Source organism: Ambystoma mexicanum, chromosome 3q (genome assembly GCF_040938575.1).
Source record: "Ambystoma mexicanum isolate Mex_15411 chromosome 3q, UKY_AmexF1_1, whole genome shotgun sequence".
Classification (NCBI taxonomy): domain Eukaryota; kingdom Metazoa; phylum Chordata; class Amphibia; order Caudata; family Ambystomatidae; genus Ambystoma; species Ambystoma mexicanum.
The window spans coordinates 373,147,331-373,165,217 of NC_090926.1; the positions used below are offsets into that span (position 1 = coordinate 373,147,331).

The following is a 17,887-nucleotide window of genomic DNA, read 5'->3' on the forward strand; positions in this document are numbered from 1 at the left end:
CAGTTTCCTACTCTCTTCAAACAACTAATGGAGAAGAGAGTGAACTTCATAAAATGAGAGAGTACAATCATTTTAGACCAGTCTGCACACTTAAATGTGGATCAGCCTCTGCCTCCAGGCATGATACAAACAGCCCAATGTTCATGCTGGATTAGACTCTTCCAGCGGTGGCCCCATTGTTCACCAACACAGGCTCCCCCTGAACTTTTCTCTTCATGGGGTTAGGGCTCTGTCCTACACCAAGTGGTGCCAGGTTGGATTTCCGTCTACAAGGGACAAGATCTCATGTGTAAACCTGTGAAATGTTTCTCTCTGTGGGGCATTATCATAGCTGAGCCACGTATACTTGCACTAGATCCCCTGTCGCAGGGGGCAGCAGGAAGAACATATTGGTGCAACCTCACGTCTTCTCCCACAGACATTTCCTCTGTGCAGGGAGCCGCCCTGGCTAATTGTCTACTCATATATCCCATGCCAGCTCATCATCTGCAAAGGCAAGCATACCTAGCGTGCACGCGCACGCATGCGCGGCCGTGTGTGTCTCTATAAACACACACACAAAGGGAAGCATGTGAGCGGCTGAGGGGGAACAGACAGGTAGGCATGTGGGTGGCCGAGGGGCATAAACAATCTTAGGCCCACTCAATAGTTAAGCTACACTGGTAATATGACCTGAAAGGATCACACCAGTATCATTCACAGGCTTAGGTCTTTACCAATGGGGGCAAGTGTGTAAAGATCTATTGCTTTGCCCAAATTCTCTTCTCCAGTTAAGATCATCTGTGACTCTGCGGTGGGCTTAACACGGTATGTGGTTAAAACTCCTGGTCAATCACATCACCTGAATCCAAGTCTTAAAGAAGGCCCTGTTTAGGTCAATTAGGCTTATTTTGGCCCAGCGCCCACCCCACCTGTAAGGCCAAGAACCTTGGGTCATCTTCGACTCCACTCTCTCCTTCTCTTCTCACATTTCTGACATCTCAAAAAAGGCTAATTATCAACTATACCTCGTCAGAGGCACTCTACCCTTTCTCACTTTCCCTAGTATCTCACTGTCTCCAGAGCCCTGGTTACTCTAGGCTGGACTACTGCAACAGCCTCTTACTCAACCTCCCTGCTTCTGCCCTGCGCCCTCTGCAACTCACCACAACAGAACCGCAAGACTTATCCTTGGCCTCAAGCCCAGGGACTGCATCTCTCTGGCGCAGAAATCCCTTCACTGGATCCATGTGGCTGCAAGGATCAAATGCAAGACCCTATGCATTGTCCACAAGGCTTTCTGGGGCCTGGGACCTACTTACCTTCAACGTTGCCTACCTAAATACAGTCCCTCTCAAGCCCTCTGCTCATCTACCTCAAACCTTCTTCGGTTGAGCCTCTTCTCCAAGCAGAGATTTGGAGGGAGATCCCTTTCCTCAGCAGGCGCCTCCCTCTGGAACAGCCTCCCTGAGACCCTCCATCTGGAGCCTGATATTCTTAAGTTACGGAAACTTCTCAAGACCTTCCTCTTCTCCTCTTCCCTCTCTCTTACCATAGCCTGCTAACCTAGCTCTTTCTGCTCTTCCTTCTCTCCCCCCTTTCCATACAGCCTACTGACTGGCCGTCTGGTGCACCTCAGAGTCTCACATGTCCCAGGCTCCCCTGCCAATGTTTCTGCACTTGCCTCAGGGCCCTCCACTGCACTTGTAATAAATCCTAGAGAGCTTCTCTCTCCACACTTCCCTAGTCTCTGCCGACTGGGTGGACTTGGACCCCTGCCCATCCCTTGCCCTGCCTGCACTTGCACGATCTGTTACAGCTCTGCCTGAAGATCGTTCTGTCTGTTCTCTCTTGTCTTCACCCCTTAATGTGCACTTGGAAAAAACGCAGAATTGTCATCAGGCCTATTTGCTGTATCTAAACTGTTAAATGTATTATCATATTCACTTAATCTGCCTGTGCAGACCGTTAACTTCTCAGAAATTCAAGGGCTCTGCGCGACTGTGGTTTCTTTCCCTGTGTTCCCACCCTCCTTGAGCGCTTTGAAACACTTGCTTATGTATAGGCGCTTTATAAATAAACATTATAATATATATTATATTACATTACATTTTAATTGGTACTGGCGGAACAAGGGAGATGGAAAGGTGTTAAGCTATTTATGTAGCGTTAGCCCAATTAGTCATGTCCTTATTGGAGGGATTAAGCTGGAACACAAGGTGAGAAGTCATTGTGCAGGGCCTGAATCTTTTACCTCTCTGTTCTGCCCTCCTGGAATTCTGAGCTGAAGAGCAAATGAGTCAGAGAAGAAATGGAGGGGAAGACAGAGGAGGTGAAGAGAAGGTGTCTGAGCAAAAACCCACCACCCACCAAAAACTTCACAAATTCTAGCATTCAATCTCAGCATGTAGCTCAGGTGTGCTTATGGTATTCAGGACAAATCCCCACCCTACTAGTCAAGTGAACCTTGAGACCCGCATAGATATTCACAGGAAGATCCACTAGGTTGAGCACAGATGACAGAAGAGGCCACGGACCAATCAAAGCCCATATTTCCAAAACCCTTAACATACACAGGAAACCAAAGAACAAGTGTACCATAAAATAAATCAGTTCTTTATTGGCCCACTGTTATGTCACTGAGAAAGGATTACAGACATTGCATGTAGAGACATTGGTTTCCATTGTAAACAGGTACCATAGGTGGATAAACCGCACATTCACTGTCTTTTCCAGTATACGCAGCTGCCATAACCATTTACAGAGGTTACAGAGGCGCACGCGTGTATTCTAGACATCAACAAGATACAATACAATATGCAACATAGGCCAATGGGAGGCTGGTATTTTGAACACTAGGTTGACACACTGACAGGATGCAAGGTGCATGGTTTGGGAGAAGAATAACCAAGTGCCTTACCCACCCAAGAAGTCCAAATACTGCTCATGTGTGGACTCTAGAAATGGCTAGAATATACTTTGCGTCGAGGAGTTCGTTATAGGCAAATAAATAAGAAACATACAAGTAAAATTAAACAAAGCATCTCTTCCCCACAAGTTATTCATAATGCTAAAAGGGCGTCTGAAACGCAAAATTATAAAAAACAAAAATCTGATAAAAATGCATGGCTTGCATTAAAAACATGTGCAAGTTATTAATGTGCAAATCAAAAGGGCTGAAGTTGAAGTATTATTACGATGAGTACTATAAAAATGTTCATACATTCAAAAGTGTAGGTAATGCAAAACCTTGATTTGGCACCTGGACCTTTAGGGTCAGCAGCACATGTGAAGAGTCAAAGCACTGTCAAGGGTGATATAGGTGCAGTCTAGTGCCCCCTCAAACATCTGCACTAGGGAAGACTGCACGCCTGTCACTGATATCCGGAGAGGGTGGCTTAAAGTAGGCAGTCTGCTTGCCTGTGGGCAAGTCTCCCTGCGAGCAGGACAAATCACAAACAGAGGGAACATAGGCCCTGGCCTTATTGGGACTTTACCCAATTGTTATTCAGCTGTAATGTCACATTTATTAGTATCAAATTCTAATGCCCTCATTGTAAATCAGTCTCCTCTGAATACCACCATGAACTTGAAGCAGTCACAAGGTCCAATCTGCAGCGCACTTCACAGAGAGACCCTACCTCCGGCTTCCTGTAGAGCCTCGGGTGGATTACTCTTACCACCACAAACATCTGCCTGGCCTACATTGTGAGGCAGGAACATCTTATCTATACCGGCTTTGCATTCCGCACAACACACCTTTAGCAGAGCACCTAAATTAAATTACATTTGCTCCACCTGCTTAAAATATGAAATGAGTGGCCCAGGGGACAATATGATTCTCCTGTGCAAGTACCGGAATTTGGAATCAGGCGCATCATCAGCTAGACATTTCCCAGCCTAATAGATTCCAGAAACGTCCTAATTCCTTTCTTCGTTCGCACCTTCCACCATCTGGAAAGCTATGTCTCCTCTCGAGGGAATTTGCTTCATAGCCACGATGACATTAGCACACATCACAAGAGTTATTTCAGCCCCCTGTAGTCCTAAGCCGGTGGGTAGGAGCCCTGGGAACCGTTTCCCAGCGCAAAGTCACAGGATGGGGCCCGGACTGAACATTGCATACCGGCTGCTAATTAACACTGTGGGTGAACTTACTTCCAATTGTTTCTATGTTCATTACCGTTCTCCATTGTTCTCAAAATTGTCTCTTTCCTTGAACATGCTTTTTTTTAAAGAAGAGACGTACATTTTGGTTATTCCCCCATAGTAGTGTCAGTGCTACTTATTGACTATTAGCAGATAATATCAACATTCACCATGTATTACCAATATATGTGGTAAGCTAAAAACGGAATTGTCTACTCTGCTTAAATAACAGGTGTTGCTACCGAAAAAACGGTACGCATTGTATCCACCCCTGACGGGTGAACCAGTACTCTCATGATTCGGGCCTGCCTGTGCCTTGCAGGCTACACCCAGATCTACACAGCAGCAGCAGGCAATCAGACCACAGAGCCGGTTCCAGTGGTAGAAGCGTACCAGAAAAAGTAGTGGAGAGAGTAGGTGGAAGCATAGTGCAACATGTGACGTGGTGTTGCGGCTGGGGCATTGCAATGGTCTAAGTGACTAGTAACTAAGGCTCTTATTACAACTTTACACTTGCACAGGGAAATGAACGGACACATCCTCCATAAAGAATGGTGAATATGGTGCTAATAAGTAGAGGAATGGCAAACAGAAAAAATAAAAGTAGTGGAACACCGTTTCCGCTCACTTCGATCACTGGCCGATCCATCTCGTAATGGCGGCATGGCCAAGAAAGGGAGGTTTCTAAGAGCAGAGCGGTGAGCCTGAGGTGGTTCCACTTTTCACGGGCTCATGAAAACCTCATGCGTGCGTTTACAAAAGAATGAACATGTTTCTCGACTGGTGGGCATCAAGTATTCAGTTTGTTTGGCACACGGTGGCATTTGGGTCTCTGGTTATGAGACCGGGCGATCACATCTCTCTGCCATGAGACACGCAGTTTATAGCCTTCATGTGCTCCATTAATGTGATGAATACACACAGATCACTGTCTCCTACCTACTCAAAGCGGAGGCATATTTACAATAGTGTCTTTCATGCCTTACACACCCACACTTCCAAACCACATTAATGAAAGAAATGCCACCGTTTATGGTAGTGCATGGCACGGCTCATGCATGTTAGCTTGCACCACTCGCCTTGCTCTCTAGATGCCATCGAAGCAGGAGGATGAGGTGCTGGGTGGGACCCAGACGGACCAACTTCCTGGAACTGACTCAAGTTGTCTGTGGTGAAAGCCTTTGTCTCTTTCACTGATCTTCCTTTAGCAATGCAGACGTGAAAGGTGAAAGGTGGAAGAGCCAGCTCTGCAGGGCATGCTAGCTTTAGAGGACATGCCCAGAACACACAACATGCGAGATGCACATGGAATTCCAGATCTAACAAGCATGCCAACAGGGTACGATATGCTAGCTGTGTAGAGCACGCTGATATCAGAGGTATACTGGTGTTGATATGTCCACATTTCCCCCACCAATTGAAGGTACCAGACAACTGCCCTCACACTAAAGTAGAAGACACGAATCCAGGTTCCCATAGAACTAGTACCCACTGCATGACTGTACGAGCTTCAGATGTAGGTCACAGTACAAGCAGGGGAAGCGATGGGAGACTTTTTCCAGGTCACCATGGGACCACCTGTGAGGAGAGTGGTAAGGGTCAACAGAGACCCCAAACCCTGTAAACTTTGTGCTGGATGAACCCCTGGGGAGTGGGATGTCCCTGCAGATAAGGAGATCATCAAAAGAACAATCTCCTCACCGACCATACCCATTGAAGCACCGACCATACCCATTGAAGCAGCTAGCGAACGCTAAATACTATCGAAAGCGAGTGGCAGAACTTCACAGGTATCTTTCATTATCTATGGGATTTAATGTCAACTCTGATTTATTTTGTGAAATTTTATAATTTGTCATCATCATTTCTTGGAGATAAATAAACAATATACAGGTATGTATGTGTGTGTGATCAAGGAAAATTCCTCCCAAAACAATTATCATCCTCAAGGCCTCCATTGTGATGATACAGATAATGCAACTTCAGTTTTAGCAACTAACCGTTAATAGAGTGGACGTGGGGAACACATTTGAAAGAGCGAGAATTCCAGGGTAGCATCTACTGGGAATGGGACATGTAAACATAGAGCCAGGCCTTTTTTCTGGGTGTGCCTGCGGATGAGAGCGTGGCTGCGGCAGGTAGGGGCCAGAAGGTTCACGGTCAATTCACAGCATAGAGATATATGCTAGTTGCGTTGATGCTCGGATTGGCTGATGTTGTAGCAAACTCCCACAGGGACACGTAGGTGCCCATCACAAAGCCCACAAAGCCCACTACACTGATGGCAATGTCCTTGGCCACAGTCCAGCGGCTCAGGCCGTCCACGTAGAAGGTGCAGATTTCCATAAGCGGCGGGAAGATGAGAGCAAGAGCACTACTGCTCACGGAGCCCACCAGCGCGATCACAATATCCAGGCGGGGGATGAGGATGGCCAGTAAACCTGTGCAGAGAAGAGGCACTAATTAGCATTAGCAGTAAGAAGGACACTATTTAATACAGGCACAAGAAGAACATCAGATAAAAACCACAGCAATTAAAAGTAGCAGAAAAAGTATCAATTAGCAAGAGTAGTAAAAGCAAGACATATGCCCAGAAGAATGCATCCATTACTACCAACGGAAGAACAACCCCCATTACCACTGGCAGGGAAACATTACCCATTAGCGCTGGCCGTAAAAACAGTACCCATTTGCACCGGCAAACACAGCCCATCACCCATTGTGGAGGCCTATCAGTGTTCTGTGATGAATCCTCGGAAGTCCTCACAAAGAACCTACCTAAAGTCTCCACTCAGGTGGCCAGGGAAAGCAGCCGCTACTTGATTCTGACCATGTGGGCTGGTATAAGCCGGGTGATCACCTGGGAGGAGAAAGCCCCCAAAGGGACAGGAGGATTCCATTGGGAGGGACGCAGTATTTGTCTTCCTTAGGGGGAGAGATTTCTGTGATACCAGAATATGTAATGACTTGTCAGAGTGAAGTTTCCCTTCCCAAAGCTATCTTTCTTGCTGGTTGTGAAAACTATCATAATCAACATAGGAAACAGAACATCAATACTATGACTGTTTATGAATCCGATTAAATGTGAATATCAAGAGTAAGACTTCCCTTTATAAAGTTGCCTACATTTATGATAGTGAAAACTGTTGTAATCAGCAGGAGAATGATAAATGGAGACATCAGAACATTAATACCCTAACTTTTGATGAAGCTAAGTGTCCTTTAAATTTGAAATAACCATTGTGTCCTTTTAAAACTCTTTTTGAAGGTGTAATTAATGATAAGAGTGAAGTGAATACGTGCTGGGACGAGGAAGAGCGACTCAGAGGCACTAGACTGCAAGAAGCAGTCTAGTGGCTCCAATGACCCACACAACTGAGCGGGACCTTTGAATATATAAGACCCCCTCAGGTGCAGGCCATGAGAAGTAGGAGGTGGAGTGGTTGCAGAGACTCCACGCCGCAGTGGCAACAGAAGAAGAAGAGAAACGGAGACACTGGAGCTGCCACTATCTACAGAGCGGATGACGTTCCTGTGAGGGTTTCCAACTTGAATGGCCTTGAATGCAGAGGTTGCATGGCAGGAAGCGTTATTGTGAAAAGCTTTCCCACAGGAAAGAGGCTCTCCTTATGGTAAGCTGTGCTCCGGTGGCAGGCGAGCACCAGAGTGTTTAAGGAGCAAAGAAAGCTCCTTCCCAACCGAGCATGCCGCAGGAAGCGAAATGAAGCAGGTGGTGGCGGATGAAGCAGAAGGCACTGTGGAAGCAAAGCAAGCGGATGCACATGCAGCAACCAGTGGGTTCACCACTATTGGGTAACCCCAGTATGCTCGGTAATCACCCGCTGGCCACTAATGGTACTTTTGAATACTGAACTGATATGAAGAAGTTGAAGAGGCATAATAAGAACGTTGTGAACAGACACGAAAGGAAAGGCTACAATTGTAACTATAAAGGTCAACATCTTACCGAATTAGATAAGAATGCACAACACTTGGAGGAGACCACTAACACGAGCCATAGTTATGGGGAGGAGGTGGAACCATTTAACCAGGACCAATCGCAAAACACAAAGCAAATGGGGAAATGGGTCTGCAAATCAAAACCCTCCGTTTGTCAATCACTCTATCACTGCCTGCACAAAAGGAGACAGAAAGCTCCTGGCCATGTGTGTGATAGGATGACGTTACTGATAGAGTGTGATATAAGAGTGAGGAAAGTCAGACATGGAGAAGCAATGATGAAGAACTTGTGTTGGCCCGGTCAAGTTGTAACACTAAGGCAAGAAGACAGAAAACCAAGAGAATACGGCCAACCAGTGATAGGGAGTGAGAAGGGAGACTGGCTAAGCTAGCGAAGCCAACATTTAAGAGAAGCCCGCTTGAGAGGGCAAGCTAGTCAGAGATGTCTGCCCAACTGAAGTCACAGACTGGTGGGAGATTATACCCCAAGATCCCTGAAGTGCTGAGAGTAAAAGGACCTGGATGGAAGTAGCAAAGCCACCAGCCCAACTATACAAACCATGATAAAAATACAAACCATGGTTGGAGTAGCAAGGTCACCAGCTCAAATAAATAAGTATTGCTAACACTTGAAACCCAGGTGGGAGGAGTGAATACCTATCAGCTTTGGTTACTCAGGCATTTTGTGTCTCACTAGGTTGGACTGTAACTTTTTTGGATACATTTCTGTTTCACTGTTGCTGGGTGCTATCACTCCAGTGCCAATGAAGTGGGAGAAGGTCACACAGGGGCGTCGGCTAGTGGCAAGACCGAGGTGTAAAGACTTGAAAGATCTGGCTACAGTTGTATTTCAGACTATTGATCAATTGATGGCAACCTATGTTGCACAGACTCAGGATTTTAATTTTAGTACAATGATATGTATATGATTGACAAAGACAACTTTCAGCCTGTGCTGCAATTACTTTTCCAGCAAACGTGCCAGAAAAGGCGAAATGCATTTTTATAAACTGCATTTTCCAAACTTGCTGTTTGAAGCATTGGTGACAGTTGCACAGGTCTACTTGCAGATTATTTGAATGAGAAGGGAGGGCCCAATGCGCCAAGCCGACCAAATGTACTCACAGGGTTGACCTGGCAACCATGTTGTTGTTTCAACACATGCAATGCCGGGGCACCCGCCTGCATATGCAGAGTTGGCTCCTTGGCCATGCATGGTGCCTATGAAGAACAAAAGAAGACCGAAGGTAAATGATGTGTTGTGTGTATTTATTTATGTACGTATGTATGTATATTTATGTATGTGTTTGAATGTAATGCATTGTATGCGTGTGTATGTCTGAATGTGCATGTGTGCGTGTGAGGTCAATGCCAGGGATTTTCAGTGACCAACCATAACATTTGTTTACCACTGGCATAGTTGGGTTGTGACAACAGCTTAATGCATGTGATTTAAAGTGACCATTACTGGCATAGATCGGTTGTCCTATCTATGACAGTAATAATCACTTCAAGCCATGCGCATGAAGCTGGTGCCCCCAACTTATCTATGCCCGTAATGGTCTCCTTAAATCATACACATGAAGCGCTTCAGCCTTCATGAATGGGATTTTAAATGACCATTACTAGCATACATAGGTAGGGGCACCAGCTTCATGCATGTAATTTAAAATGACCATTACTAACATAGATAAGTTGTGGCCAGGGGTGGCTTGTCCATAATGGGCAAGGTGGTGCCGGCCCAGCAGAACACTCGCTCATCATGGAGGAGCCACACCAACCAAGGAGTGTTCCTTCAGTTGCTTGCTGCCCTTCTGACAGTTCGTACCCCAGCCTTGCATGTCCAATGGGCCATGCAAGGCTGGGGGCGTGCACTTTTGTATTTGCTAGAGAGGACTCCTGCACCTCCCTGAACATACAAACGGAGTGAGGCACTGGATCATCAGCACTCCAGCTCCTGTGCACATGTGCAGGTACCACGGAGCGTGCTTCCGGGTTCTTGTTCTTGTGGTGCGGGAGCTGGAGGTTTTCTGGAGGCAGTGAAGGAGTCAGTGAGGATAGGCGCTGCGTGCAGGTAAGGTTTTATTTTGTATTTATTATGTGTGTGAATGAGTGAGTGTATGATGTACGGGTGTGCGTGTGAATGAGTGAACATGTCATATGAATGTGTATGAGCATGTGTGTTTGTGCTGGGCCCGGGAGTGGAAGGCGGTGCGTTAACAACAGATTACTAACTAGAAATCTATTATAGATGCTGAATAAAAAAATCATCATCCTTTCTTGTATCAACCGGTGGTTGCTAAAAGAAAGGATAATGTTTTATTACTTGGGTAGCACAGCATTTTGGAGCAGCCAGTCTAGCCATTTCTTACTATGGCATGGCATTTATTTACTGGTCATCAAGGATAAAGCAAACAAGACAAGTGTTAGTACGTGTCTAGACTGGACCCATTGTGCAGCCAGTTTGGACATATTTTTTATTGTGGCATGATATTTGTAAAGGCAAAGCCAACAGGAGTATGTTCTTAAGTTGGAATACTGCCATCTATTGACAGAGCCGCCAACGTGGACATGTTATATTGTAGTATGGTAACAGGCATTATATGAAAAGCAAACATGAGTATGTTCTTATATGGGATTTCTGACATATAGTGCTGCAACCAGATTTGAAATGTATGGGCACAGCCAGTGTGAGCATGTTTTTATACCAACATATATTGTGAACGAAGGCATCATGAAAATGCGTTGTGAAATGCTCCTGTGCACGGTTGGGGACTTGGACTTATTGTATTTGTGGCTTTGCGTTACCTACAAAACCAATTGCAAACTATGTGGCTTTCTAAGCAGTTTTTCACAGATGTTGGGCTACACAATGCTCCATTTCAACCAGTATTAAAAAATGTTTCCCTCCTTTGGTTGGTTCAGGCTCCCTCGCTGCGCTTGGTCGCTTGGGCATATTTTGGGGAAATATGCACACCCCTCCAGTTAAAAATGGCACCAGCTTCATGCATGTGATTTAAAGTGATCGTTACTGGCATAAATAGGTTGGGGCAACAGCCTCATGAAAATAATATAAAGTGCGCTGATGTGGTGTACTGCTGGTGATATGGCATTTCCTGGATTTTTTCATGTTAACAGACTACATTTTATGGCTTTTTACGTCTTTTTCATCAAAAATTGTGTTGCTGAATCCATTATTTAAAAAAATATTTCCCACTTAATTATTTTGTTTCTCTGTCGCTCACTATAATTAGAGGAAATAGTTTGGCCCCTCCACTCAAAATAATCACCGTAGAGAAACAATTATTGATTATATGGCTTTTCATAGAATTTTACTTAAAAACTGAGCTGCAAAATGGATAAATTCATCATATTATTTTAATAAACATCCTCGTGCGGTGGGAGGGGGGATTTGACAGCCCAGAATCCTCCATTATTTAGGGCTCCCTTGTTATGCTCCGTTGCCGGAGCTCAGTTGAGAAAAAATGTATGAACCTTCACTGAAAACATTCACCACCCGTGTGAGGAATCACCCATGAATCGTTTAGAATCTTGGTGCCCCTAAGGCAGCTATCTGCCCCCCTGGCACTAAAATCTGCCTCCGCCACTGAGCAGAAGCCTTCTGTAAATGGAGTTTGAAAGGGGTCTATCGAGGGTATAGTAGCTGAAAGTAAGAAAGGACAGCAGTGGCAATAGCAGGAGCGGAGGACTCACAAATCCAAGTTTCTGTAAGGACTAAAATATCCAAGTTATCTTTTAGAAGAATATGACAAATTTCATGTGTGTGTTTAGGTAGAGAGGAACGTTAATGAGGGTGCAGGTTAATGAGGGCATGGGTGCCAGGCAGAGGGTAGCACTGTCCAGGGAAAGAGAGAGTGTATATTATTTTTTAATAAACAGCACAGAACAAAAGAAAAGGACTGAAAAGAGAGGACAATAAGTTGTACCTTGGCGTAGTGGTGGGGAGGAAGAAGAACTAACCAGGATTGTGGGGGCTGAGAGGGGCTTGACCCTGGCATGGATGGAGGTAGGCGAGTGTATCTGAAGGGACATGCTAGCACATAAACCAGACACAAAGGTCATGTGAGGAAGGAAACCAATCAGATGCTTGCACCAAGCTTGTGGTTTAAAAAACAAATTATCTGGGTTTAGTAATCCTTAATAAGGAACCCGCTCCTGGGGCATACCTCACTTTTCAATCACGCACAGTCTTTGAAATGTGCCCGTCTCTGCACTTCTTTCTTGGCTCCTTGTTCCGTCTTTGCAGGTCTTCTGCTTTTTGTCTTCAAATTCTGGGTAGACCCCTTCACTGGGTCTCGTGCCCTTACAAGTTAGACTGGTATAACGGCAGAAATTAGGGCTGGGCGACATCGGGATAAGCCTCAAAGCTGATCTATCTATGAGGGTCATGAATCCCTTGGCCCGGGAAGATTCTGGCCAAATTAGCTTCTCTACAGGTTAGGCCAGGGTGCCATCTCCACTTCGCCAGGGTGCCATCTCCACCTTTCTGTCTTAATGTATCGGTTCTAGTCCCCAACACTTCATCCTTGTCTACCTCCTTGACTAGTCAATATGTCCTTACGCCCAAGGACACCTCTCTTGCACCTCACTCCCTCCCTCCAACCTCCTGGACTATGTGCCACATGCTCATACCTCCACCCCATCTCCATACACATCATTCGGTCGAAGAGTTCCTGCTTCGAGGTCACCTCCAACCTCCTGTATATTGCTTCTTCTTCTCCTTTGCCTCTCCTTTGCTCAGTGTCACTCTTCCTGAGGTTCACTGTTCTCAACCCTGAGGGACGGATATTATTGTGCAGAACCCGTGTTTTCTCCCAAAAAAGGTCATGCTCGCAGGTGGTTTATTCTAGGCAGAAGTGCGGGCCCTGGCATTATTTGATTATTGACATTTGTAGCACACTAATACAAATAAAGATGGTTTCAGAGCTCAAGAAAAGAAGCACACCTGATTAGCATATGTGGCAGGTGGAGGCAGGGGGATGACACGTGGGATTTCAGTAAGCAATTGTAAACAGGTCTTTAGGCGCCTTTCCAAAGTTATCAATTTCTTTTTGGCTTGAAGGTGGATGGGGACGGCATTCCACAACCTTGGTAAAAGCACACTGAACCGGCAACCTCCCCCATCTAAGTGCCTTGAAAGTGGGAACTTACATATATCTGCTATCAGATGAAAGAAAGTTTCTTGAAGTATGTAGTGATAGGATTTTGTAGACAGGGTGGAAACATTCTGTGGAAGACTTTGAGGGTGATACACAATGATTTTAATATTTATGTTGTGCATGATGATACAAGGAGCCAGTGAAGTTCCTCCAACAAGAGGTGATATGAACATGTGGTTTCAAGTTTAATATGAGTTGTGTGACTTTACACTGGAGCCTAAGAAGGGAAGCTTGTTTAAAAGGAATTAGTCGAGACTAGCTGTTCCCGGCGTAAGATACGCCGTTCTAGCATTTCTTAAAGGTAAATATCGGTCGGTATTTCATATGGTCACTTCTGTCTCCCTTCTGAAATATTGAAATTGCCACCGATCCCCTCCAGGAAAGGGGGCATAAGTCCCTGTGACTTATTAATGGTCATCGAAAAGTCTAAACGTATAGGAAACTGTCTTCTTTTGAATTTGAAAGCCATATTTGTATCAGATGAAATTAGTGGTATGCGCGGTATAATAACAGTATCTACGTTCCACCGATTACATAGGCTTTTATGATGGGTCTTTGTAGATGCGTAATTGTTAGCTTTGTTCCATTGCAGAGTCCCAGTGAAGGTATAAGATTACGTAGTAGCATAAGTACAGCACCGACTTTCAGTTTTATTTGTTTGTTTATTTGGTAATGCGAACCAAACCCTAAGGTAGCTGGGCACAGAAGTTACAAGTATACTTTCAGCTTAGTTACAACACAGTAAAGGTACAATAAAGACAAATTAGGGAGTATAATGAGAACAAGGTAATATATAGGAGACAAGTGCAGTGTTCGATACAATCATATGTTTCAACAGAAGTCTGAGGAAACACACGTGGCTCAAGTAAGAAGAACAAGTAGGCAAGTATTAGTTGTCATTAGCTCGAAGCCCATTTAACATGTTATGCCTAAATATGGTGTAGGGCTGTTCAGTTCTGAAGGCTGGGGGGAGTACGTTCCAGGAAAGAGCCGCTTTCACTGGGAAACTGGCTCTGCCAGTATAGAAAGTTTAAATCTGGGGACTTCTAGGCACTGGGAGTTGGATGATCTTGTGGGGGGGGGGGGGGGGGGTTGATGATTTTCTAATCATTCTGTCAGCAAGAAAGGGGGTGCCATGTTGTTCAGACATTTAAAGGTAAGGGATGTAGTTTTAAGGCAGATCCTATCACTGATTTTAGCCAGTGCTGGTCTCTTCTGATGTTAGAGATGTGCTCTCTGCTGTTGGCGAAGAAGGATTGTACCCAAGATATAGCATCACTCGAGAAATGGGCGGCTGACGCTAGGTGTTTTTATAACACTACATGATCCACTAGGTCAAATGCTGCCGATAGGTCGAGGAGGAGTAGCATAGCTGTTTTACTTTTGTCCCTGAACTCGTCGATTTGAGTATTTGAGTCAATTAATGCAATTTCAGTACAATGTTGTGGACTGAATCCAGACTGGTGGGAGCCTAATAGGTGGTTAGTTTCCAGATAGTTCTGAATTTGGAGGTAAGCTACTCTGTCAATAATTTTGAGAAGGAAGGGGAGCGTAGTGATTGGTCTATAATTTGTCGGGATGGAAGGGTCTAATGTTTGTTTCTTCAGTAGTGGAAGAACCCCAGATTATTTATGGTTGTTAGGGATCGTGCTAGTCTTGAAGGAAGTATGAATTAGTTTTGAGATAAACGGTGCTAATTCTTTGGCTGCATTCTTAATGATTTGTGCTGGGCAGCTGTCACCTTGACAATTTGAAGGCTTCAGAGAGAGTATGACTTTCTCAGTTTCTAGTATAGAGATATTAGTGAATATGAATAGTGTGTCATTGCTCGGTAACACAGTAGGTAGGGTAGGTTGCATTCAGTGGGAAGGAGGGAGGCTTTTTTGTTAGCTATTTTGGTCTGTAGAGTGGCTATTTTATTGGATAGAACATTCTGGGTTCTAGTGCACAATTGCTCGTCTTTAGGGGCATTGTCTATGGGTGGAATAGGGGTTTCCATTTCACAGAGGATGGTGAATAACTCCTTAGTGTTGGAATTGGCCTTGGAGATTCTGTCATTGAACGTATTCCTTTTGGTGAAGATTATTTCTTTTTTGTACATATTAGCCAAGTTTGTTAGCGTGACTTTGTTTTCGGTCGTCGGGGTGTGTTGCGATATTGATTGGAGTTTTCTTTTCTGGAGTCGTAATTCTTTAAGATGGGGAGTGAACCAAGTGTTGAGGTGGGCCTTTTGTTTACTCTTGCGCAATTTGACTGGTGCAATAGTGTCAATGGTTTTGTTGAAGGCCTCTACTAAGGCGTTAGGGTCAGAATTGTTATTGAGAGAGGAGATGGTAGGGATGAAGTAATTTATCAGCTGTGATGTCTTTTTTACTTCAGGTGGGGAGGGGGGTGCCATAGCGATGTTCGTCATCTTTTGAGGCTTTTAACTTGTGAGGAGGCATTTGTCCTTCAGCAATTCTCTCTTTAGAGACTGGAAACTTTTATTGACATTGGAACCGCCGTGCCCAATAAGTTACTTGAAATTATTCCAAAATGTTTGTGATAGTGGAAGGTGAAGGTGACCGCATAGAACCATGCTCATTCTGTTTGTTAAAATTATAGCTGTTGTTGAAGTGGAAGGGCACACAGAGGTGCACTTTGCCATTTGGAAGGCAGAGGGCAACCTAACACTGATAAATTGCATCAACTGAGTACAGAAACATACCTAAGACATATATATATAAGATAAGCCTGGATAGTATAAAAGCTCTGATAAAAGTTGCAGCTCAATGGTGAATTGGTAAATGAAAAGCTTTATTTTTAGTGTTAGGTGGCAGTTGTGGTTCTTAGTCAAACCATTGATTTGGTGGGAGCTTATCAGAAATGATGCCAAGGCTCCTGGGTGAACAGAACTGGAGCAGAATCAATCTTCCCTGGCCACTGAAACAGCAAAGGGTTCTGAGGCCGCTGAATGAGTATTTCTGATTTGTCACCATTAAGGGCTACGATATTGTGGTACAAATAGGCCTGAATGACTTTGATGCAGCTTGGGATGAATCTGGGGAGATATGCAATGGATTCTGCATGTTCTATTATTTGGGAGGCATAGCGGACCACCAGTTGAGTACCATCTGCATATATTTTAAATAAACACAAAAAGATCCTTTGAGGGTAAAAAGCGGTCGGGCGGATGTTGTAAGGGTGCAGAATTAAGGCTCAGACACAAAGGTGACATATTCTTGGTTACAAACTTTTATTAACCAATAAAAGGGTAGGAACAACGGCCTCTCTATGCCTAAAGCTAAGAGGGGTTTCCCTGCCTCAAAGAAAACTAATGAAAATGTCAGGTTTCAAATAAAGAGTCAATGTTGTTGTCCAAAAACCCTTCTTCTGACCCTAAAACTAGTAATTCAAAACTAATGTGCAAGGATGCTATATTCGGAAAGGTGATGAAGACATTTCTTGTCAACAGAACGTTCCCAATGTCTCGAGTTGTAAAACAAAATAAATGTTTTGTTTTCACAAAGGAAAATTCAAAAGATTAGGGATTGGCTCCTTTCCTCAGGATTTCTTCTTATCCTACTTGGCAAGCTAAGAGCTTGTCTCCCTCTTATGTAGTTTCCTTTAATTTAGATGCACAACAAAGGTTTTGTGCTTTCCTGTGACCATCCCTTATTGGTTCAGGGAGGGTTTATGCCTGGTTCATTCTCCGGCCAAACATGTCCCATGAAACAGATAGTTACTGTTGATTCTCTTTTCCTCCTTTTGTGTCCCAGACCCTGTACTTTCTTGAATGCTCCTCCATTTACTTTAGACCTTCATATGGGTGCGAGTTCCAGACTTGCTAGCTTGGTGTACTCTCCTGTCAACCATATGGTTTCTTCCTGTTTATTTGTTTTGCTTTCAGGATCCCAGACCCTCTTACTATTCTCTGACTCTCATATGGGTGATGGTCCAAGACTCGCAATGAGGAATCGCAATAGTTTGTTTTACTTTCCTGTCAAGCATATATGCCCTTCTGGAGCGTCTTTGATTCTCTCAGGGTCCAAGACCCTCTTACTCTGTGGCTCTCCTATGGCGCAGGTCCCAGACTCGCAATAAGGAACAAGTTACTTACCTGTAACTGTTGTTCTCCAGCATGGGTCTGGCATGGATTCACATGCTCATGAATATTCCCCGTCGTCAGGCTGGGAATCCTCGGTAAAGAAAAAAATCAGTATCAGTTTCGTTTCTGATCTGTCTTTCGTAGTAGTAACCAATCACTGATCTCTGCGTCATACTGACCACAGCCAATGACTGCCCTCCACCTGAGCCCCGCCTCTGGCAGCCATCTTCAGATTTGGTAGCACGTGAAGTGGCAGTATGACCAAGTGAAGAGCCGCAGAGGGGTAGGTGGGAGGGTTCGCATGTGACTCCATGCCAGACCCATGCTGGAGAACAACAGTTACAGGTAAGTAACTTGTTCCTTCTCCAGCATGGGGTCTGGCATGGATTCACATGCTCATGAATATAAGAATAGATAGCAGTACACACATGCACAACCATGGGGGGTGGCAAAAGGCTCAACATTAAGCAATACAAAAAACTCAACATTAAGCATCTCTTACCTCCTCACCAGGCTCACCTTAAGCGAACAG

At 44.7% G+C, this 17,887-nt stretch overlaps 1 protein-coding gene across 3 annotated transcripts in view; it reads right to left on the minus strand.

Annotated features, from left to right (window-relative positions):
- Positions 1–2,574: 2,574 nt before the first annotated feature.
- LOC138582588 (proton-coupled amino acid transporter 1-like) overlaps positions 2,575–17,887 on the minus strand; it is a 626,077-nt gene continuing 610,764 nt past the window's right edge. For 2 of the 3 annotated variants that reach the window (XM_069654002.1, XM_069654003.1), the window contains one exon: positions 6,190–6,569. In XM_069654002.1, the coding sequence (XP_069510103.1) occupies positions 6,289–6,569 (281 nt within the window). In that variant the 3' untranslated portion in view covers positions 6,190–6,288. Of the gene's footprint in view, positions 6,570–17,887 lie in introns of all 3 variants that reach the window. The other variant, XM_069654001.1, reaches the window with a different exon arrangement.